General features: G+C 40.9%; 1 protein-coding gene across 1 annotated transcript in view; it reads right to left on the bottom strand.

Annotated features, from left to right (window-relative positions):
* Positions 1 to 23664, bottom strand: part of dlst (dihydrolipoamide S-succinyltransferase) — a 49369-nt gene extending 25705 nt beyond the window's left edge. Inside the window, exons 1-9 of the mRNA XM_072568236.1 lie at positions 23507 to 23664; positions 12592 to 12625; positions 10665 to 10704; positions 9784 to 9845; positions 8769 to 8843; positions 6422 to 6477; positions 4311 to 4422; positions 3670 to 3825; positions 2949 to 3028 (exon numbers count right to left, since the gene is read on the bottom strand). Coding sequence (XP_072424337.1) covers positions 2949 to 3028; positions 3670 to 3825; positions 4311 to 4422; positions 6422 to 6477; positions 8769 to 8843; positions 9784 to 9845; positions 10665 to 10704; positions 12592 to 12625; positions 23507 to 23581 — 690 coding nt within the window. The 5' untranslated portion in view covers positions 23582 to 23664. The remainder of the gene's footprint in view (positions 1 to 2948; positions 3029 to 3669; positions 3826 to 4310; positions 4423 to 6421; positions 6478 to 8768; positions 8844 to 9783; positions 9846 to 10664; positions 10705 to 12591; positions 12626 to 23506) is intronic.
* Positions 23665 to 24262: the final 598 nt, after the last annotated feature.

The following is a 24262-nucleotide window of genomic DNA, read 5'->3' as shown; positions in this document are numbered from 1 at the left end:
CCCTGACAACATCCCAGCAATAATACTGAAGGCTTGTACTTCAGAATTAGCCATGCCCTTGGCAAACCTCATCCAGTAAAGCTAATTAGTCTACCTCACAATATGAATAATTGCTCAATGCCATCCTGTCCACAAATGCAGGACAAATCCAATGCAGACATTTACTGGTGTCTGTCTACTCTCTCTCATCAGCAAAATGATAGAAGGGGCCGTTGATCATGTTAGCAATTGGCATATATTCAACAATAGTCTATGCATTGTTCACAAGGAAACCCAGCTCCAGTCCTCAATATTGCCATGGTCCAAACACGAACTTCAGGAGGGAGGGTGATAGAGACTGCCATTGAAATTAAGGGAATGGTTGACTGACTTGAGCAAAGAACCCTAGCAAAACTGGAGATAATATGACCATTTTCCTTCCCACGTATCCACTCCACCCTGACCTATCACCATCACCCCCCACCTGCATTTACCTTCCCCCAGCCCCACCCCCTCTCTCCTATTTATCTCTCAGCCCCCTTCCCCCAACATTCCTTATACTCAAAATGTCAATTCTCCTGCTCCTCGGATACTGCCTGACCTGCTGTGCTTTACCAGCACCATACTTTTCGTCTGGAGATAGTGGGAATCAGGAGGAAAACTCTCCACTGGTTGAAGTCAAACCGAGCACAAAGAAGGATGGCTGCAGCTGTTTGAGGCCCATCAAATTCGGATGATAGCAAAGGAGAAGTGTTGGGTGTCCTGAAGAACACTAATGTGGATAAGTAGATCAGGATACTGGAGACAGCAAGAGGGGAAATTGCCGGTACCCTGACAGAGATCTTTGTATCCTCTTTCACCACAAGCAAGCTCCCAGAAAACTGGAGAATAGTCAATGTTATTCATTTGTTTAAAGGCAACAGGAATAATCCAGGGAATTATAGGCAGGTGAGCCTTATATCAAATGGTTGAGGGATTCTTCTTAGGGACAGGTGATGTGCTGAATTCCTTCAACATTGAGGGTGGGGATATCTGTAGAACCACCACCTCCAGTAAGTAGTTAATTGTCTATTAGAGATTTGTCTTAGGGACATGATTCACATGCATTTGGAAAATAATGGACTCATTAGGGATAGTCAGCATGACTTTATGTGAGGGAGGTCTTACCTCACAAATTTGAGTTTTTTAAGGGAGGATTGAAGGCAATTGAGGAGGGTAGGGTAGTGAATGCTATCTATATGGACTTTACGAAAGCATTTGACAAGCTCCCTCAAAGTAGGCTAGTCCAGAAGATTGTGCCATGGATTCCATGTGACTCATTGTTAAGTTGGCTGAGTCATAGATAGTGTTGAAGGGGTGTTGTATTGACTGGACGTCTGACCACTGGCGTTCTGCAGGGATCAATGCCAGGATCGCTGTTGTTTTATATAACATATATGACTTGAATGAAAATATGCAGGTGGTCTCATTAGTAAGTTTGCAGACATGAAAATCAATGGAGTTGTGGATACTGAAGGTTGTCAAAGGATACACAGAATATAGATCAGTTGGAAAGTTGGATGGAGAAACGACAGTTGCAATTTAATTCAGACAAGTGTGCAGTAATGCATTTTTGGAGGCCAAATGCAAGACAAAAGTGTATAGTAAATACCAAAACCCTTAGGAGTATTGATATGCAGAGGGATCATGGGGTGCAAGTCCCATAGCTTTCTGAAAGTGGCAACACAAGTGGATAAGGTGGTAAAGGCAGAATATAACATGCTTGCCTTCACTGGTCAGGGGAATGAGGATAAAAGTTGGTAAGTTTTGTTGCAGCTGTATAAAATTTTAGTGAGGTCACATATGGAACAGTGTGTACAGTTCTGGTTGCCACACTACAGGAAGAATTGGCAACAAAAACTACTTGATTGACCCTAACCACCTTGAGCATTCACTACACTCACCACTGATGCAGCAGCAATGTGCAAGATACATTGTAGTAATTCACCAAAACTCTATCAGAACCTTACAAACCCATAATCTTTACCACTTAGAAGGACGAAGACAGCAGATGCATGGAAACATCATTACCTACAAGTTCCCCACTAAGTCATATACCATCATGTGAACCTCCATATTGCCACTGCTTCACTACCAGTGGATCCAAATAATAGAACTCCTAATTGCACTGTAGGTGTCTCTACACACAAGGACTGCAGCTATTAAAGAAGGTATCTCACCATCCACCTCTCCTGGGAAACTAGGAATGGGAAATAAATGCAGATCTAGCCTTTGATGCCAATATGTTATGAACAAATAGAAAAAAACAACACATTAACTGTTGTGTTCAGGGCAAGTATATAGAAAGAAACTTGCAAACTTTCTAAATTTGCACTTTCCTGTGCCGTATCTGCCAATGAACACTTATGCTAGAATAAGAGGGTAAAAGATAAAAGATAACTGGAGTTAACTCATGGTTAATTATGTTTCCACATCAAAATGGCAATAATTTTTCTTTAGCTATTATATAAAACAACTTATCAGTAATTAGTCAATTATGAATAGTGCACATTTATGCCCACTTACAGCTTGGCAAATTGAGGGTATTTTACTACTCAGACCCTTCTTTTTCTCTGCTTTAAATTCGTAGACCCGATACCACTTGCAGTCCAGAAAGTCATACCATCAGGTGCAGAGGCCCAAGGGAGAATCATATATGAATGGTATGCTTTGATAGGTCCTTTTCTCCTATATGGAGATGCTTTACTTCATTTTGACATGTTCCACTTGAGATCATAAGCACAGCAAGATGGAATCAAACTTATAGATCAAACTACAGCACATTACCACCTTGAAACTTAAAAGCCAACAATGAACTATATTTATTTATGTGTAGGAGTGAATTCGAGACCAGCTTTTACAATAGCTCCCCCCCCCCCCCCCATTTTGGTTGTAACAGGTCTTATTTATTGCTTCAAGTTCATGCATACCCTATGCTCAGATCGGACACCTTTCACCCCCACATCTGCAGCTGGGGTGAGGGATCCAACAGAAGGCTTCACTGCCGACACTGGAACAAAAACAGAACATGAGATGATGTAAGGAGCTGGATGTGAAAAGCTTACATTATATCCTAGTAGGATTACGATCCAAGTCATTATATGCACATAGAGGAAGAATGATAACAAACCCAGTAGTTAGAAATCACAGACCTAACACTGTAAACAGCATTATGAATATTGTTTACAGCAAACGATCACCAAACATACAAGACTAATAACGATCTATTTTCCCCACCATTTTCTTTTGGGTCAATTTAGCTGACTCAATAGCATTTGACCTCAAGAGTCAAAATACTATGGATTCAAGCTTCATCTAAGTTTGGAGGCATATCCAGATAGCAAGCGTGTGCAGCATTGGAGAAGGGCTACATCACTGGAGCTGCTGTCCTTCAGAAAAGGCAACCATCTACCTCCTGCTGGCAGATTTTTACATGGCATGAATCCCCTTGTAACCCTTTTTAACATTGCTCCTTGATCAATGCAACCAATAACCCATATCGTAGCTGCCTGTGCGATTCTGTGGTACACAAGTTGATCAACACATTTACCAACATGATAAGTCACTTACTTGCATTCAAGATGAGGTTTTGGAGACATTACTGAGATATTGTAAAGCCCTTTTTAAATGAAATTCATTTATTTTACTCACCAGGTTTACTATCTATGGCCTGCATATTTACTGGGGGTACAGGTGGCATTGTGGTAGGAATTGCCCCTGCTGCAGCTGGAGGTGGTGGTGGAGGTGGAGGTGCTGTATCTGGTTTAGGGGTGGGAGAGACTTCTGGTATAGGTTTTGCAGCGCCAACTGGAAAAGCAATAAGTAAAAAGACACATGTTACTCAAGTTTAAGATGCCATGTTTCAAAAAACACTTTCAATATATAACATGTCTTTATGTAGCTACTTTTTCTTACATAAAATATCCCAAGGACTTCACAGAACATTAAAAAGCAAACTTTATCATCGATCATCTACCCTAATTGCCTAATGCACAAAGGCTGATCAAAGAAGGTAGGTTTTGAAGGGCATCAGAGAAGGAACACAAAGAGGTGGTGGTTATGGGGACAGAAATTAGAATCTTTGCAACTGTAGGCATGAACACTAATGGCAACCAGGGAGCTTTAAGAGTCCAGAATTAAAGGAGCACAGATAATTCGGAGAGTTGTGGATCTGAGATCACAAATGTAAGTACAATCCTAGAGGGAATTTCAAAACAAGGATGGGAGCTTTTAAGATTGAAATGTTGCTTAAGCAGGTGCAAATGTAGGCCAACAATCAAAGAGAAACCCACCTTCTGCCCTCCTGAGTTTGAAGAGAGGGGTTCCTCCTTCCACTTTACCTCCATCAGGTACCAGGAGCTCCTCGATGATACCAGCATATGGAGCAGGAACCTGCACTGATGTCTGAAATAAAGAGGAACTAATTTTAGAAACTATAGCCTAGCAGCACGTATTGTGGTGACCAAAGAATTCCCACACTTCCTTTCCAACATTGATTATTAATGGGGAGGTTGCGTGCCGTAATTTTAGGCTTCTGTTCACAGAATGAGAGAATCTGTCTGGTTCAACGATCGGAATCATGGTCAATGTAACAGTACAGTTTTCAGGTGCAGGAGATGGATCAAATATGGCTGTCATATTGACTAACAATATGATTAATTAAATACTAATCAGAGAAACATTGAACCAACATTGACCTTTGTACAGATATGGAAATTGGACGATTCTTGTATTTCGATTTTGAAAATAATCTAGTTCCAAAATGACAAAATTAAGACAGCAATTGTCATGAGGAATTTAATATCATTATGATAGAAAATGGAATGGTTAAGTGTTTTGCATGGATAACAGCATTTCGACAGATAAAACTGAATCCGTTCCCTAAAGTAACAAGGTGACTGAAATAATCAACTGTTGCACAATAAATATACGCTGACAATTAACTGAACCAAAAGGATGACTGATGAAAATTTGCTACAGAAAAAAGGAGCAGCGATGAGGCAGGTTAAAAGAATTCGGTGTATTCAAGCTAATTTTATTAATCCTCACTCAGCAACCTAAACAAAAAAAGTCATTGTGGCATGCATCTAAAGGCTACCTGGGAGTGATTTATTAAATTAATCAGATGGTGAGGAGTGTTCTGCTGATGGACTGTCAGATGGTGGATACTGACTAAAACAAAAGGAGTGATAATGGTAATTAGACAGGAAAAATGTGAAATAACATGTATAGTAACAGGTTTAACATCAGCATCAAGGATGGAGCCCAGTGAGTGCAAAAAATAAGTACCAGTGTAGGAGAAATTCCAGTCAGTATCAAATAGAGACAGGAGCTGTCTGGCATTTACACCAGAGGATTCTTAGAATCCTGTTGAAATGGTGACATCATCGAGTACAGCAAGTACACAGGTGGTACTCCAAGAGAAGAATGAATCAGGTGAGAACATAGAAAATTATTTTAGTTCAGAAAGCCACCAACATCTTTCTATTCATTCATAGGATGTGGACATCACTGGCTGAGTCAGCATTTATTGATTAGGGGGCAGTTAAGAGTCAGCTAAGTTGATGTGAATCAGAAGCAAAGTGTAATGCAAAAATAATGTGATGTCAGCACAAGAGAAGGTGCAGATTGATGAGTAGCTGACCAAGTGTCCTATACAGTCTAAGTATTTGATTTATTTCTGTTAAATGTGAGGAATGGCAGGGCACTTCAATCCTGCAAAATGCACACAATATTGTGCGTGGAATTTCAGGATGTTTCTTGAATGCTGGACAACCATTGCACAAAGTGGCATAAGCTGGTGACTCCCATGGCTACAGGCTTTGGAGCTCGAGAAGCAGCTTGAAACACTGTGATGCATTCATGAAACGGAAGGTTGCACGATATTATGTTTCTGCATAATGCTTACTGTTTAAGGGAATGCAGGGAGGGAATGGGTGACAATCAATAGGAGGTAGGAAATGCTCAAGATAGCAGAGTGCATCTCACTTTCCAACCAGTATTCTGTTTTTAATAATAGTGAGAGAGATGATCTGGGAATGCTGCCAGAGCCAACTGCACAGCACCATAGCTGACTCAGCTGTAAAGGTAGGCAAATGAGATTAAGAAAGCAATAGTTCAGGGAACAGACAAGTGTTCGTGGTATCACAGACATTGATCTTGATACTTCTGGTAGTGGTGGGAACTATACAGACTGGACACGTTTCACCTCATCACAATTTGCAAACAGTGGCTAACAACATGGAAGTAACAATGTTACATGGGAGGGAAATATTATGGGGCTGGGATACCTTGGGATCATCTACCATTTTAATACCAGCAATTATACAGGAGACTGTTTATCATTTCAAGCACAATTAGTTCAGAGACTAAAAAAAAATGGCTGGTCAGAAAAATTACGAACCTTATCAGTTTCAATTTCACATACCACCTCATCTTCACTTACTGCATCACCAACAGCTGTAATGAAACAGATGAAATACCGGTATTTCATATGGAAATTCAGAATATAAGATCAAAACCCATTCAGGAACTGTGATAATGTCTCAACACCCGCATGCATATCCATGCAAGGGCTTCATAGAACAAAGTAAAATGGAAACAAGACAGAGGTGTTTCCCTTAAGCTTTCATAAAACTCCCCAAGTCTAGAAATTTATAACAGACCTTAAAGTACAATAGGTCACTCCAAGTCATAATCCTAAGGTAAATAAAACCCATCAGGCTGCCAAAGTAGCTCCCCTCAATTTGTTTTACATTGATATCATAAAGTCTATACCGAAGAAACTTGCTCACCTGATCATTGCATTTGGAAGTCTTAAATTACTACCCTAATGTTTTGTTTTCTCGGCGCTTCTCCCTTCCAAATCTCCCTGTCAAAAGCAGCTATTCCTAAGTCAGCCTGAGAATTTTGCTGGAGACAAAACAAACTACAGATGCTTAGGCAAGAGGCCGAAAGTCAGGCAGCATCAGGAGGTGGAGAAATTGACATATCAGGTGTAACCCTTCTTCAGGGCTGGGAGTGGGTGTAGGGGGAGCTGCAGATAAAGGGGGTGGCGGTGGGGATAGGTGAAGACAAGAAGAGCATATGACCTGGTTGGTCAATGGGAGGAATGAATCCTGATGGTGGCAGGGAGGAGTGGAAGGTATGGGAGGGGCTGGGAAGGGAGGTTATTTGAAATTAGATAACTCTGCCCAGGCGAAAGATGAGGTGTTGTTCCTCCAATTTGCGATGTGGTTCATTGTGGCAATGGAGGTGGTCAAGGATGGCCATGTCAGAAAGGGAGTGGCTGGGGGAATTGAAATGAGTGGTGACTGGGAGGTCCAGTCGTCCCTGCAGGCTGGCTGCAATGCTTGGGCTGGACCCACAGGGGCCGACAATGCTTCCGATGTAGTCTTCTCCACATTGGGGAGACCAAACAAACTTAGGGAATGGTTCCCCTGAACATCGCAGCTGTGTCAAGTTTTCAGTTACCCACGGTTTATCACGGCCCGAACATATTACAGGGAACATTCCAGACCCAGGGACCAGAGCTGCCGGGAAGGTAAATTTTCCATTTAAATGAATGGGTTTGCTCCTATCCGCAGTAGTTGTTGGAACGTATCCCCTGTGGGTACTGGGGGACTAATGTATTTAATTGTAGTACTAGATGATGGGAAGTGTACCAAACTCTAGATCAGTGCTGGTGCTGAAATAAAGATGAGTGTTATCCAGTAATTATATATAACGTATATTGGCCTCCAAGCACATGCAGACACAGCGATAAACCCAGTTGTCACATGTTGCACAAGGACCAGCATCAGGAAGTGACTACGTTTGTTCCAATTATGTCATTGCATTTCCATAAATCATCAGAACAGGTTGGACAGGTGAGGCAGAGACATTGACCCTAGCAGGAGTGAGACAAAGGCTGGGTGTAAGAGCAGGGCCAGGAGGAGAGATTGGGAGCATCTACTCTCTCCAACTGCTGCCACTTCATCACCGACTCTGAGGTGGGGCCTACTTGAACTTGGAGGCCACGACTGGGGCAGGGACTATTGTTAAAACTATTCTCCCCACCTCTCTTGAAACCCCGCACCACACTCTTCACTCGGTATTCAATAAAGTCGTTCACTTCTCACTGCACCTGATGCTGCCATTTACTTCTATCACTTTGTGACGTAAGGTCATGACAGATTTGTGCTGTCTAATGGTGGTGTAAACAATAGATAGTCAGCATAATCAAAATGTGTGCAATCTGACATTGGAAAAAGCAATAATATGATGAGAGGCAGTATGTAGATGAGGAACAGGAGGGATTCAAGATGCAGGAATAAGAAGGTGTAATGATAATAACTGGATAGATAAGACTAGGACCAGGGAAGAGCAATCCCACCCTGCTTGATAACCAAAGAAAGGCACTGGGGAAAGGTTTTATGGGTAACTGCAGTTAAAGACTTCTGACCTGTTGAGAAGGAATAACCTAGAATGGCCACAGTCAAAAACTACCAAGTCCCAAATATGGCTAGGTGATTTTCTTCAATAAACTGCACTATTTTAATTTATTCACATAACATTTACTTAAACTGGCCTTGAATATCTGACACGTTGGGAACTTCCCACAATAACGGTCCCAATATTGCGTTTTTAAAGGAATAAGTTAACTGGTCATCAAGCAGTCGTATCAAATATAATGTAGTGACTGCACTGCGGTTCAAATAATTGCATATTTTTACAAAATAGTTGTGAAGTTCCCCCAAAATGTACTGTACCTTTTTCCCACCTGACATCACCCTCTGTGACAGACTCTGCAAAGGGTGGTGTATTTACTGTTAGCACTTCATTATCTGTAAAAGCAAGACAACAAAGTTATTAAAACTTGCATGAAAAAGACATCGGTTGCAAATTGGACTGGAGAAAATATTTTACATTTAGAGGTTTGATCAAGCAGAAAAGCCTAATAGGCTTACAAATTACAAACATTCAAAACAAAAAATAGACAATTCAGCCCCTTGGGCCTTCTCCGCCATTTAATAGTAGCTTGGCTAATGTTCTTATTTCAAATTTCACTTTCCCATCAACTCCTGATTTTTAACTCCGATTTGCCTGCCAAAGAGTCTATCCATTTGGAAGATGCTGAAGGTGGGATTGTTAAATATTTTTAACAATCCCACCTTCAACATCTTCCAAATGTTGAGCAATCTTTCAGAAAAACATTCTCCCATTACTATCCTGAAACAGCAAACCCTAATTTTAAAATATCATCTTGTAGTTCTGAACTCATCCACAAGTGGAAACTTGAATACTTACCATGTCCACCTTGTCAAGACTATTTACGATCTTAAAAATATCAATCAAGTCACCTCTCAATCTTTCAAACTTGAGTGGAAACAAGACCAGCCTGCCCAAAGTAACATCTTAAGAGAATCCACTTAATCTAGTAAGATTCTTCTCTAACAACTTAATCTTATTTAATGAAGGATGTAAATGCATTTGTTTCAAGTTTGGGAGAAGATTTGTAGCTCGGGTGCTCGTTGTTGTAATACAATTGATATATTTCGTAGTTTTAAATGTTATTTCAACATTTATGATACTGTGTCACTTAATACAAGATATCATTTAATAAGGTAATTTGGTTACACAATTAAAAACAATTTCCTGACATTGTGTGACTGTAGCACAGCGGATTCATATAATGAATATCTAGCTACAATGAGAAGTCTTAAGGTCTCAAATAGGACAAATTGACCTGGAACAGTATGCCATATAAAACAATACATTACTTACTAAAGACTGCTGATGTCTTAAAGTGTCGGAGGTGGAAGATGCTGAATTTAGAGACATTTTGTCTGTAAACAACCATAATGAGAACCAAACATTATACAGAGGAGACAGATCAGATTACAAATAAAGCAACCTCCACTCTCAATTAGTCTACGGTTGGTAATACTTGCAGGTTTACATATTTGAAGATGGATAGGCAAGGCCAATGACAAAGAAAGAGATCCATTCACAAATAATTGCAATCTTCAGATCAAATAAATAATTTTATTTATGAGTTCTCTATATAAAACTATATTTCCCTTTAAATTCCAGTGAATCTGCGCATGTATTTCATAAACAACCCATCCCTTGGAGACAATTACTTAGATTGCTCTATTTTAAATTTCAGGTTTATTGCGACAATGTTTTTGTATAAACAAATCACAGTTCTATAATGAACGTTTTGTGATTCTTAGCTCCCTTTTAGAGTAGGTTTATGTTTTTGCTGATGGTCAGTGTGACAGACGATAGCAAGCTGCATGTGATTAGCAGCGCAGTAACTTCCTGGTTTTTTTTTTAAACCACACAGGACAGTGAATTACCCTTCATTATATTATCAATGAATGGTATCCTATATTATAATGGAAAGAACATCCCTATTCAGCAAACAGTCAAATGTCAGTGGCCATATAATAGAAGGAAAGGTGAATTAAGCAACTGGGTGCCTGAAATCCAAAACCTGCACATCTTAAGTGTCTGAAGAAGAAAGAAAAACAAAGATGAGTTAAAAAATACTGGCAAGGAATGGCTCAAAGAGTAAAAGAGAGAGAGAGAGAAAAAAAGAGAGAGGCCTGGAATCTACAGCATGTATTTTCAATTAATACCACTGCTATACTAGTACTTACGAAAACTGTCTGCTTTTATCATAGATTGACCGATAGCACACTGAAAGACCAAGGAAAGACATATTTAGTTACTCAGATTTTACATGCAGTATAAGACAATAAAATGGTACAGGCACTTTAAAAAGAATACTTAGGGATAATTTCAACAAGGTAAATGTTCAGGCAGTAGTTATTCCGGCTTACAATATGGCTCCATTTTAAAAGCATGTGAATTCCATGCCCATTCTTCAACTTGATACTAGATGTTTTAACAGAAGGCATTTGGATGGGTATATGAATAGGAAGGGTTTGGAGGGATATGGGCCAGGTGCTGGCAGGTGGGACTAGATTGGGTTGGGATATCTGGTCGGCATGGACAGGTTGGTCTGTTTCCATGTTGTACATCTCTATGACTATGACTATAACTCTTAATAAAGAAAGAGAATAAATAAATATGACCAATGATACTAAGAACTTGCCACATTTTTAAAGAACATATAGCTAAGAACAAGCCATCAAGTGGTATTGTCTCTGGTTTATACACCACAGAAGCCTCTCTTATCCTTATTTTTATATTCTTCTATTCCTTTCTTTCTCATGTACTAATCCACCTTCCCTTGAAAAGGCATCTATATTATTCCTCTCAACTAATACACACAGTGACAATTTCCTATTTGAACCGCTGCCTGGATATAGGCATTTCTTTGAAGTTCTTTGATGGACTTTTTAAGTGACATCTTGTACTATTGGCATCTTGTTTCAGAAAATCTCCACAGAATCATGACAGTGAATTCAATACTTCAGTTTTGGAAGCTGATCAAAATGGTTATGGTGTAGTTCAGAAGATTCAAGGAAGTTTTATATACTCAAAATATGATGATGTACAAGCTTAATTTACTCAGTGACCGCAGAATAACTTCAGAATCACCATGAAGTTAATGCACCAAATATTGTAAGCATCCTGCCCTCTAGTCATTTCCACTCTGAAGCTAACACCCAGGTAGTTCAAATATTTAACATGGATACTTCTCCCAGAGGGTATGAACCAGGCATCTTCTTCATACCCAAGTAAACTGATGCTGCAATGGCTAACAGTGTTCAACAGACCGTGCTGGGAATTCATCAGATGGCCTGTTATTCCAGAGTATTTCATGACCATTTATACGTTTGTCTGGAAAACTAGAAGCGTTCTAGAAATATTTCAACTGTCTTCACTTTAATCACTGTTGATCTTAATAATGCAGAACCTGTTGTTACATACAGCATAGACGGCAGATAAAGTTACACTCAAAGATTCAGGTGGATCCTTCTCAGGCAGTTGAGCAATGATCAAAAGTGTCCAGTACAACAATCCAGCCTACCAGGTTTCACTAGAAAGAGAATATCAGGGCCTCCATCATCTAGTTCAGTTTGAATACCACCCATTTTTCAGCTAGTGGTAATTGTACAAAGCTAATTTATTTAACTCTTCTCAGAAAAACTTCATATTTAATATTGAATTTTGGCTGTCAATAAACCTCCTTTGCCATTCTCAAATTTTCCAAAAATAGAGCCAGTTTCCAAGAATGATTTTGTGATTAGCTCTATTAGGCTACTCAGTGTGGCTAGTATTCCAGATGACCTTCATTAAGTGCAGAGAACATTGCAATTTTTGTGCCAGTGTAAAAGCTATCATGAACTGCACAAAACTGATACAATGTACTGCTAGTTATCTGCTCATCATCTTAGAATAGGCTGTTCAAATTAACCATAAAATAAAAACTTTATATTTTGAAGATCAGAGTTCCTCACATAGGTGAGGAAAATGTGGGATTAAGCAGAGCAGGGACCAGATCAAAATTCATTTGCAAGAACAATAACAGGATCATAAGATAAACAGAATCAACACAAACTTAAGGATTATAACAAATTAAATTCTCCATATGTCTACTCAGGAACATCTACTCACCAGAGGGACCTCTGCATTGTTGTGAGCCATTACCCTGCAGTAAGGAAGGAATACAATTTTCTTTTAGGTCAGGTTATTTTTATAACCAGCAAACAAGTTGCTAATATTTTGCATTAATAACACCATATTTAATCTTATGATATACAAGGCTGAAATTTTACAATTAAACTTTATTAGCCTTCTTCTGCATCATCACACTTGTGAACCTTGAAGGAAAAGAACAAAGTGTAACCTGCACATCATAGCCAGAATGATTACCATTCTATTTAACAGCTTTTACTACTGGATTGTCAAAGGGATGTCAGAGATAAGTATATATAGAAATCGCTAAACTCTCAATTACTGTAATATTATATTCCCCACCTGTATTTCACTTGCTATCTTTCTCTTGTTTGGAGTACGCGCAATTACAGAATCAAAATTCTGTATAGAAATGAATCAACCTATGCTACCTTTACATCAAATGAGCAACTCTCTCAATCTTAAGGGCCAATCTGGTTCAGTTAGTAGAATCCTTGAGTCACAAGGTTGCTATGCAGAGCTGACAGCATGTTGCACATGTCTCTGAGAAGATAGAGTTATAGAGATGCACAGCATGGAAACAGACCCTTCGGTCCAACCTGTCCATGCCGACCAGATATCCCAACCCAATCTAGTCCCACTGCCAGTACCCAGCCCATGTCCCTCCAAACCCTTCCTACTCATATACCCATCCAAATGCCTCTTAAATGTTGCAATTGTACCAGCCTCCACCACATCCTCTGGCAGCTCATTCCATATACATACCACACTGTGTGAAAAAGTTGCCCCTTAGGTCTCTTTTATATCTTTCCCCTCTCACCCTAAACCTATGCCCTCTAGTCTTATCCTATCCATGCTCCTCATAATTTTGTAAACCTCTATAAGGTCACCCCTTAACCCATTCTCATCTCACTGTTCAAGTGAATGCAAAAGCATCTCAAAAGCATTTTGTGGTAGTATTTTGAAGGGCAGGCCTGGTATGCTTGGTCTTCTGATAAATAATTGCTATTCAAATTAACATGATTATTCTGTCATTCCATTAATACTGTTTGTGACAACTTGCCTGGAAAAATGTCTACATGCTTCTAAATTAATCAGCACATTTCAAAAGTACTAACTGGCTTCAAGTTGCTTTGTAACGTCCAGTGGACAAGAAAGCATTAAATACAAGTTTTTTTTCCTCTTCCTTTTTTCTTGTATCAATAATTTTGATCCAGTTTTTAATCTATCAACAATGGAAATCACCTTTTGCAATTATCTGCTCAACCCTATTTCTAAGTCTGAACTTGATTAGTGTTTCCTTCATCATCTTTCAACATAATCCCAGTTTGTTTAAACGTAAAATCTCTCAAAATTCTTATTATTTTCCTTAAATCATAGCCATAAGACATTTTCTCACGGCTTGGATATCCTCTCTATAATAGAGTCCCCAAAATAGTATAGTACCGCACATAAAATAGCAACTGCACATCAGCATTTCCTGATATTTCAGTTCAATAGAGAACAATTAACTATATAATACCTTAAAATATCAATGCCTTCAACAGAGTTTTGCATTTTTCCTTTGTTTGTCATGTCCCTTATTTCGCAAAATGACGAATTATTTTGGTCCTTATACACAAATCAAGTATGTCCACAACTTAATCTCCCAAGGCACTGGACATAGTAATCAAGATAAAATGTAGACTTCTGTGAAGTGATTTAAAGCATAGGTAGTAACTCATTACTTTTGTGATTATGACCTTCTATGTGATAAGGAGACAATGTTCTACTCCTTGAAATGTGACGTTTCTCACTTTGTAGCTATCTGATGATAGTGGGGTCAGTTTTTTTTAAATTTTCCCAGAAGGTAATAGGGGCTGGGTCCTGAAATTTACTGAAGTAAAAGAGATAAGTAAATTTTTCAGAGACAAGGCAATAGAGGGTTACTTAGCGCAGATAAGAAAGTGATCTTCCTGAATTGCAAAACAGGCTTAAAATGCCAAAAGACCTACTTTGGATCTTGTGTTCATACATCCTAATAATTGAGCCAGGATCTGCAGGTATAATTCAGCTCCCATGTTAAAGTCAAATATCTAATTTAAATAATGTTTAGATTTTATTTTATTTAACTTTTAATAAGAACATGTTTTGAAAACTCAAGTGGAGATGGCTGGATCAGCGGCATTTATCTGAAGTACAAGATGAGCATTATGAGCATACAAGTAGTACCATCATGCTACTCCTGCTGGGAAAGTATAGTTACAGTGAAAAGAGTTTATATTTACATTTTGGCAAAAATGTGACAACAGAAAGTGTGTTTGTGTGAACAGGATAAGCAGTCAGACACAAAAACAGAAACTGCAGGAGAAACAAGTCTGGAATCATCGCGGGGGGAGGAAACAGAACTAACGTTTCAAGTCTGCTGACTCAGATGATGTTGATTCTGCTTTGTCTCTGCAGATGCTGTCAGACCTGCTGAGATTTTCCAGGATTCTTTGTTTTTGTTTCAGATTTCCAGCATCCGCCATTCTTTATTTTATTTTACGCAGTCAGAAGGACAGGTTATTAAGGAAAAGGTCATAGCAAATTTAAGACTGTGACATAAATCTCCTTTGAGATTATCAGATTAATGGATCTAATCCTCCTCAAAAAATTTAAGCAAAACAAAAATCAATTTGAAAATAAAACTCACAACAAAATTTTGACCCGGAATAGCATTCAATACTGTCATTGTCCAGGTAATGAAGGAACGATCATGTACCTTTTCAGTCTACTGTCACCTTCTATAGCAAATACAGCAAAAACTGTGGTGCTAGAGTGGGGCTGCTGAGCTGCACCAGGCAATGCTTAACAATACCACCACCATGGCACAAATCACCATCATGACACAAGACAGTGACAGATACTTCACATGCGACTCCAGCTTGCTTTTCATCTTCCTCACTCTGCTGCACTCCTAGTACAAAATCTTCAGCTCCTTCTGTGCTTGTAAAGTGCTGGAGTGGGAAGCATTCCATGGTCTCTTTAAAAGATTATGTGCTTTGAGATTTAAAATGGACGCCTGTAAGCAGCAGTTGAAAGTTTGCAAGTACACAAAGAACACCCAAATTGAAACATCTGTATCGAAAGGTCATACAGTTAGCAGGCCAAGTAGCAGTTTTTACCAAGACAGCAGACTTGAATTTAGCCAATCAATTTGAACCAGGTACTTAAATTTAATAGTTTTTTTTGCTACCTAGGTCTGATGGTTTAGACAAACTAGGACCAATCCTATGCCAGAAATATTGACATGATATTATGGGTATAAAAAGACCTCAGAGCAATCTGCCATCCGCCAGAGTGAATGGCCCTCAGCTCTCAAAAGAGAATCACTGGCTCTCACAGGCTTGTTTGTGTCTTAAAAGAAAGCACCAAAATAACAATGGTATCAACAGCACAACTTGCTCATATTCCTGACAGAAGAGTCAGCAGAGAAGGCACAAACATTCCAGAAGACACGTAACCTGGCTGCAATTTCAAGAAACAAAACCTTTCTTTTTAAAAATGTTGAGTGGAACTTGTACTTATTGGAACAGCATACTGCTTTATTTACGAGCAGCAAGTTAGCAGGGTTTTATTCAGTTTGTCAATAGTTTAGTTAATTTGTTTGCTGTTAGATAAATAAATTATTCTTTGTTGATTTTAAAGTGTTAAGGATTTATTTTTATTAACTACTAGAAGGCTGAAAAACAGGTTATAACACTTTTCACCTCTTTTTACAGATTATGGGACAAGACGTTCCTCTTTGGATGTTTCGGTTTTTGTTCTCAGAAGGGAGTGTAAAAATAAATTTAACAATAGCAGGACTTGATTTCCAGCATGTGATCCCAATGGAGGTATAACAACAGGTAGAAGTGGAGAGATTGTTTCTGTTTGTGTGTGTGTCTAGGACCAGAGGGCGTAATCTCAGAGTAAGGGGCACTAATTTAAGACAGAAACAAGGAAGAATTTCTTTGAGGGCAGTGAATGTGTGGAATTATTTACCATGGAGACTGGTCATCGTACTGGGTCATTAAGTATATTCAAGGCTGAGGTAAACAGACATTTAATCAGTCAGGGAAACAAGGTTATGGGAAAAGAGAACAGGAAAGTGGAATTAATAACTATTAAAATCAGCCAGGATATAATTGAATTGTTTTTTATTCATTTGTTGTGCTTGGGTGTCGCTGGCTGGCCAGCAATGATAGCCCATCCCTACTTGCCCTTGAGAAAGATATGGTGACCTGCCTTCTTGAATCATTACAGTCCACTTGCTGTAGGTTGACCCACAATGCCAGTGGGGAGGGATGCCAGGATTTTGATGCAACACTGTGAAGGAACAGCGGTATATTTCCAAGTCAGTGCGATGAGTGGCACGGAGGGGAACTTGCAGGTGGCGTTCCCAAGTACCTACTGCCCTTGTCCTTCTAGATGGAAGCGGTTGTGGGTTTGGAAGGTACTGTTTAAGGATCTTTGTTGAATTTCTGCAGTGCATCTTGTAAGTAGTACACACTTCTACTGCTGAGCACCAGTGGTGGTGGGATTGAATGTTTGTAGATATAGTGTCAATTAAGCAGGTTGCTTTAAGCTAGATGGTGTCAAGTTTTTTGAGTGTTATTGGAGCTGCGTCCATCGAGGCAAGTGGGGAGTATTCCATCACACTCTTGACTTGTGTCTTGTAGGTGGTGGATAGACTTTGGGGTGTCAGGTGGTGAGTTACTTGCCGCAGTATCCCTAGTCTCTGACCTGCTCTTGTAGCCACTGTATTTATGTGGTGAGTTTCTGGTCAATGGTAACCCAAAGAATGTTGACAATGGGGGATTCAGTGATGGTACTACCATTGAATGTCAAAAGGCGGTGGTTAGAGTGTCTCTTATTGGTGATGGTCATTGTCTGCCACTTGTGTGGTGTGAATGTTACTTGCCACTTGTCTGCCCAATCTGGATATTGTCCAGATCTTGTTGCATTTGAGCAGTATTTGGGGAGTCATGAATGGTACGGAACACTATGTAATCATCGGTGAACATCCCACTTCTGACCTTCTGACAAAGGGAAGGTCATTGATGAAGCAGCAGAAGATTGCTGGGCCAAGGACACTACCCTGAAAGACTCCTGGAGCGGAGATGACTGACCCTCCACAACCATTTTCCCTTGTGCCAGGTACAACTCCAACCAGCAGAGTGTTTGCTCCCTGATATCCATTGACTCCAGTTTTGCCAGGGCTCCGTGATGCCATACTCTGTCAAATACAGCCTTGGTGTCAAGGGTCACAATCACCTCATCTCTGGAATTCAGCTCTTTTGCTCATGTTTGAACCAAGGCTGTAATGAGACCAGGAGCTGAGTGACCCCAGCAAAACCCAAACTGGGAGTCACGGAGCAGGTTGTTGCTGAGAAGGTGCTGCTTGATAGCACTGTTGATGACCCCTTACGTCACTTTACTGATAGACAGTAGACAGATTGGACGGTTATTGGCAGTGTTGGATTTGTCCTACTTTTTATGCACAGGACATGCCTGGATAGTTTTCCATGTTGTCGGGTAGATGCCAGTGCTGTAACTGTACTGGAAGAGCTTGGATAGGGGAATGGCAAGTCCTGGGGCACATGTTCAGTACTATCGCTGGAATGTTATCAAAGCCCATTGCATTTGCTTATTCCAGTGCCTCCGGCTGTTTCTTGATATCAAATGGAGTGAAGTGAATTGGCTGGAGACTGGTATCCGTGATGCTGGGGACCACTGGAGGAGCCCAAGATGGATCATCCACTCAGCACTTCTGGCTGAAGATCATTGTGAATGCATCAGCCTTATCTTTTGCACTCAAGTGCTGGGCTTCTCCATCACCAAGGATGGGGATATTTGTGCAGCCTCCTACTCCAATGAGTTTGTTTAATTGTCCACTACCATTCATGACTGAATGTGGAAGGACTGCAGAGCTCAGATCTGATCCATTGGTTGTGGGATTGCTTAACTCTGTCTATCACTTGTTGGTTATGCCATTTGGCATGCAAGTAGCCCTGTTCAGTAACTTAACCAGGTTGACACCTCATTGTTAGGAATGCATGATGCTGCTCTTGGCATGCCCTTCGGCACTCTCCAGTGAACCAGGGTTGATCCCCTGGCTTGACAGTAATGGTTGAGTGGGGAATATGCCAGGCCACGAGGTTGCAGATTGTGCTAGAGTAAAGTTCTGCTGCGGTTGATGGCCCACAGTACCTCATGGATGCGCAGTCTTGAGCTGCTAGATCGGTTTGAAGTCTGGCCCATTTTGCACAGTGATAGCGCCACACAACAATGTGAAGGTAGGACTTTGTCTCCACAAGGACAGTGAGGTGGTCACTTTCACCTATACTGTCATGGACTGATGCTTCTGCAGCTGGCAGATTAGTAAGGATGAGGTCAAGTATGTTTTTTGCCTCTTGTTGGTTGCTTCAACACCTGCCACGGACCCAGTCTAGCTTTAGGACCTGACCAGCTCAATCAATAATGCTACTGCCAAGCCACTCTTGGTGGTGGACATTGAAATCCTCCAACCAGAGTACATTTTGCGCCTTTGCCACCCTCAGCGCTTCCTCCAAACGTTGTTCAACATGGAGGAGTACTGATTCATTAGCCAAAAGGAGGATGATACATGGTAACCAGTAAGGGGTTTCCTTGCCCATGCTTAATCTGACACCATGAGATTTCATGGGGTCTGGAATCGATGCCAAGGACTCCCAGGGCAACTCCCTTCCAACTGTACACCACTGTGCTACCTCTGCTGGGTCTGTCCTGCCAGTGGGGCAGGACATATCCAGGAATGGTAATGGTGGCCTCTAGGGTGTTATCAGTAAGGTATGATTCCATAAGAATGACTATGTCAGACTGTTGCTTGACTAGTCTGTGAGACAGCTCTCCCAATTTCAGCACCAGCCAAGAGATATTGGTAAGGAGACTTTGCACGGTCAACAGGACTGTTTATGTTTTTTTCTGTTATCTTTTCTAGTTCTAAGGTTGATGCCAGGTGGCCTGTCTGGTTGATTCCTTTGTTGTGACTTTCTAGCGATCGATACAAATGAGTGACTTGCTAGGCCATATCAGAGGGCAGCTAAGAGTTGACTACATTGCTGTGGCTGTGGAGTCACATGTAGACCAGACTAGGTAAGGATGGCAGATTTCCTTCGCTAAGGAACATTACAGAACCAGATGGATTTTTCCAACAATTGACAATGGTTTCATGGTACTGGATTAGTGGTGCTGGAAGAGCACAGCAGTTCAGGCAGCATCCGAGGAGCAGTAAAATCGACGTTTCGGGCAAAAGCCCTTCATCAGGATGAAAGGCTTTTGCCTGAAACGTCGATTTTACTGCTCCTCGGATGTTGCCTGAACTGCTGTGCTCTTCCAGCACCACTAATCCAGAATATGGTCTCCAGCATCTGCAGTCATTGTTTTTACCTCATGGTTTCATGGTTATCAGTCAACCCTTAATTCCAGATTTTTTTTAATGAATTCAAATTCCACCATCTGCCGTGGAACCCAGCTCCCCAGAACATTATTCTGGGTTTCTGGATTAATAGTCGAGCGATAATACCACTATGCGATCGCCTCCCCTTGGCCGAATGGGTTCAAGGGCCTATTCTGTTCCTACATCTTATTGTTTTATGGTCATGTCTTCCAATGCTTCCAAATGAAAATGTTCACATGTTGAAACCTTTTCAGGAATTGCCTACCTCCAGCTACACAACACTCTGAACTCTGCATTCACCAACACAGCCTCCTGCACATTCCACCTCACAGTCTTTGGCCCATAACTGGTGGTCATTCCTCCAAATGTCGAGTAGGCCAATAACAAATATGAATCAACAAAACAGGAGAGCTTATATATTTTCTCACAATATAAATATGCCTCTTATTACCTTTTCAGTTGTGACGTTTCCCACTCAGTTAAATATTTCAACCAACTATTTCTATAAGTTCTGCTTACCATAACCTTGAAAGGAGGATGTCATTTCAGCTAACCCCCACCAGGTAACAAAGATGTTGATACCCATTTTCTTAGAGAAATATATGCGGATTCTTATCCAGCATTCTGAATAGGAGGGTTAAAGATGCAGTACTCCTTTTCTTGGTTCCCTGAAATTAGATTAGTACAGCATCACAGGGAATTCCCTGTTAATCAAGTCTGACCCTAAACATGATCCTAACTAAAACCTGAATGCAGAAGAGTCAAAAATTATCCTCCATTTAACATAACTGGCACCAGTATATTTATCAGACTGAAGCGAGTGTAATACCAGTCAATACATTCTAAGGCATGCCAATACCATTCTGTTCTCTCATGCTTCATGCTACAAAATGCCTCCAGGAAATACATGACACCTATAAAATTCAGTTCATGCTTAGGCATTGTTCATTAGATAGACGGCTGTCTAAAGCCACCACCATAAATAAGCCATGCTTATTTTTCCATTAAGTTCATTCTCCTTCCCCAGCCACAGCTTGAAAATTGCCACTTTCACAGTATTTTAGGTCATGGAGTTCCTCATACATCAAGCTCATTTATTTCAAACTTCATAACACTGTCTGCTTCTGCAGTGGCCTCCAGTGTCCTTCCATCATCCATTCTTAATAAACCCCAACTCACCCAATCAACACTGCTACACCCAAAATAACTGCGGATACTGAAGATTAAAATAAAAACAGAACTTAGCAGATCTGGCAGTATTTACGGCCCAAAAAAAAGAGTTAAGCTTTCAAGTCCAATGTGACTCATTTGGAACAAAGAGTCACTTTGGCCTTGAAGTAGTAATTGTTTTTCTCACCACAGATGCTGCCAGACTTGTTGAGTTCAAAAAAATGTAGTAGAAAAAAAACTGTGACATCATCAGCCTCACCCATACTGACTCTCTAATTCTCTGTTCTAATTTCTTCAGATATTTTGTGTGGTTTTTTTGGAGTTCTATACATTTGCTATGAATCCTGCCTCCATGCCCTTCTCCCCTCACTACCTATGACACAGCTTTCAGCAGCCTTGCTCCTCTTTAGTAAAGTTCCACTGACACCTTTAAAATTTTCTCAAATCCTATGTTAGATTAGGCTTTCAATACCATTCTACCATCTCACTTTTTAGGCTGGGATTCATTTTCTACACTCATTTTGAATTTTGCATTACAGGTCTTCTCTCAATGAACCACTCCAGTTTGATGGTTCCTGGATAGCTTATCAATCTCTATAAAATGTAGCATAAAAATGAAAATTATCTTCCTCTTTCTACATACACAAGAAAGATTACAGTATCACACCTTAGTGGCTAATATTCATTTGAGGCGCTTGACAAATATATACAACCAGGGCAGGTCATAGCCTGCTGGATTTGGCTTTGTTCCCAGTTAAGGTTCATTATCCTACAAGAATCCTAACTATTGTGGAACGGAGCACTGAGGTTGGACAATTGTAGAATCACTAAGGATCCTCTGGATGAAGAAAGTTGCTCAGCAGAGACTGGAGATGGAACCTTCTGATCCGTATCGTTCAAATATGCATTGAAGAATATCACTGAACTATTGAGGGATCCTCAAAAGCACCTTTTGCAGAATTTCAGTTTGAGAAAAGCAAAACATTATCCAATATGAGCAGCTGCTTATGCAGATCAAGATCACTGACTACTCTGTTCACTGCGACTTAACAGTCATAATCATATCTCAGTCAAAAGGTTGAGAGCTCAAGGTGCGCCCCAGAAGTTTGGTTAAAGAACAGACTCCTACTCCAATGAATAAAGAAATGCTGCACTGCTGCAAGTTCTGTCTCCTGGATAAGGCATTATAAATCACCGCACCATTTGCTTTCTCAAACAATGCAGAAGATCCTGTGGCACTATTTTGAAGAGAAGCAGAGAAGTTTTTCACAATTGTACAGACCAATGTTTATCCCTCAGCCAACATCACAAGCAAATTAACCGATCAAAAGAATGCACACGAAAAATACATGAATTGCAAAATGCTGCAAGTTATATGGAGATCATAAAAGCACAATACTCATTATTTTCTGCTGAGGCTCAAAATATAAAGGATCAGGGAGATTTTTTGGTAAGGTAAATATTTGATCAAATTTGCAGATGTTACATCTGTAACTTTTATCCCCACCCCTGTTTTCACAACAAGTAATCAATCATCCACCACGCTTGTAAACCAAATTCCCCTATTCCAACATGAGAATAATTTGTACAGGTTTACAATTTCGACTCTTATGTAGAGAAGATCACCTTTAGTTCCGTTTGGATAAGATCAAAGCAAAATTTGATAATTTTGAAGTAAAAGGGAGTTCTCCTATTGTACTAATGAGCCTTTACCGCTCCACCCACATCACAATGAGAAATCTGGTCACCGTTACCTGTAAGACATTAGTGACCAGCAGTGAGGCACTTTTGGACATGAACAATTCTGAAGGAACGGGCATAAACGCAATGAGGGAATGGGGAAGGCGAGAGAGAGAGAGGAGCGGACCCTAGGGAAGGAGGAGTGAGATGAGCGAACCTCGGGAGGGTGGATGAGAGGGTTTACCCCGAGGCGGAGGGTGGGGGAAGAGTTGACCCCGGGGTGAAAGTTGACCCGGGCGGAGGAGGTTGGGAAGGAATGAGAGCGGACCCCCGAGAGAGAGGCCAACCCCGGCTAAGAGTGAGAGCGGACCCCCAGGGAAGCTGAGGGAGGATAATAAGAGCGCAGCCCGGGAGAGGGGGGCGCGGTGAGAGCTGACCCATAACAGACACAGGCTCGGAGTAACAACTTGCCCTTGGCCAAGGCCTCGGGCCTCCTCGGCAACCTCTGTCTCCAGCCGGCTCGAGGATGAGCTCCATCCACCCTCCCCGCCGCTCCGGTCGGGAAGGGGGGGGGGGGGGGGCAATCTCTCCGGTGTCGCCTACCTGCAGGCCCCCCGGATTGCGGCTGGCGGCGAAGCGGCTCAGGCTCCGAGCCAGGCACCGGGAACGGGACAACATGGCGGTGCTGCAGCTCGAGCAGACGGGCAACCAGACCCGAGACCGGAAACCAGCTGGGCTACACCAACCATCACGGCAGGGGCAACTGGTTATGATATGGTCTACTGTACCGTCTGAAATATTAAAAATAAGATACCCTTTCACCCCAACAACAGCCGTAAGACTTACGAAAAATTGACCTTTCTGTGTGCGTGTTCAATGAATCCATCATGATCCACTTAAATAAATGGTTTGGCCCAAGCTGCTGCTGGACTGTACGAATATTCAGAATGAGTGGGATGGGTAACAAACAAACAAGTGCAAACTAACAACCTATGTAAGACCGAAGAATAAATATCCCCAAATATACATTGTTTTTATTTTCCTTTACAACAGTACTGTCATATCGTTGAGATGTTTGCTTCGTGAAAATGCCATCTTCCCCTTACGTTCTTGGGCTGTTCCACACGGTGGTCGTTTGCATATATGTTAATAGCTGACTTTGGATTGGCTGCTTTGGGCACGCCCCCTTCCTCCTTTTAAGGAATGAGGATGAATGAATGAGGACAACTCGCTGAAGCGACAGAGTGTATCCGAGAGGAGAGCTGCATGGTGGGTGTGGGTTATTGCATTATCATCATCCTCACCTTTAATATTTATAGTGAATTTGGGGTCTACAGTATTATCATCACACTCGCTGTT

Source organism: Chiloscyllium punctatum, chromosome 4 (assembly GCF_047496795.1).
Source record: "Chiloscyllium punctatum isolate Juve2018m chromosome 4, sChiPun1.3, whole genome shotgun sequence".
NCBI lineage: Eukaryota > Metazoa > Chordata > Chondrichthyes > Orectolobiformes > Hemiscylliidae > Chiloscyllium > Chiloscyllium punctatum.
Note: the sequence above shows the minus strand (reverse complement) of the source record. Positions and strands in the feature narration are given on the sequence as shown.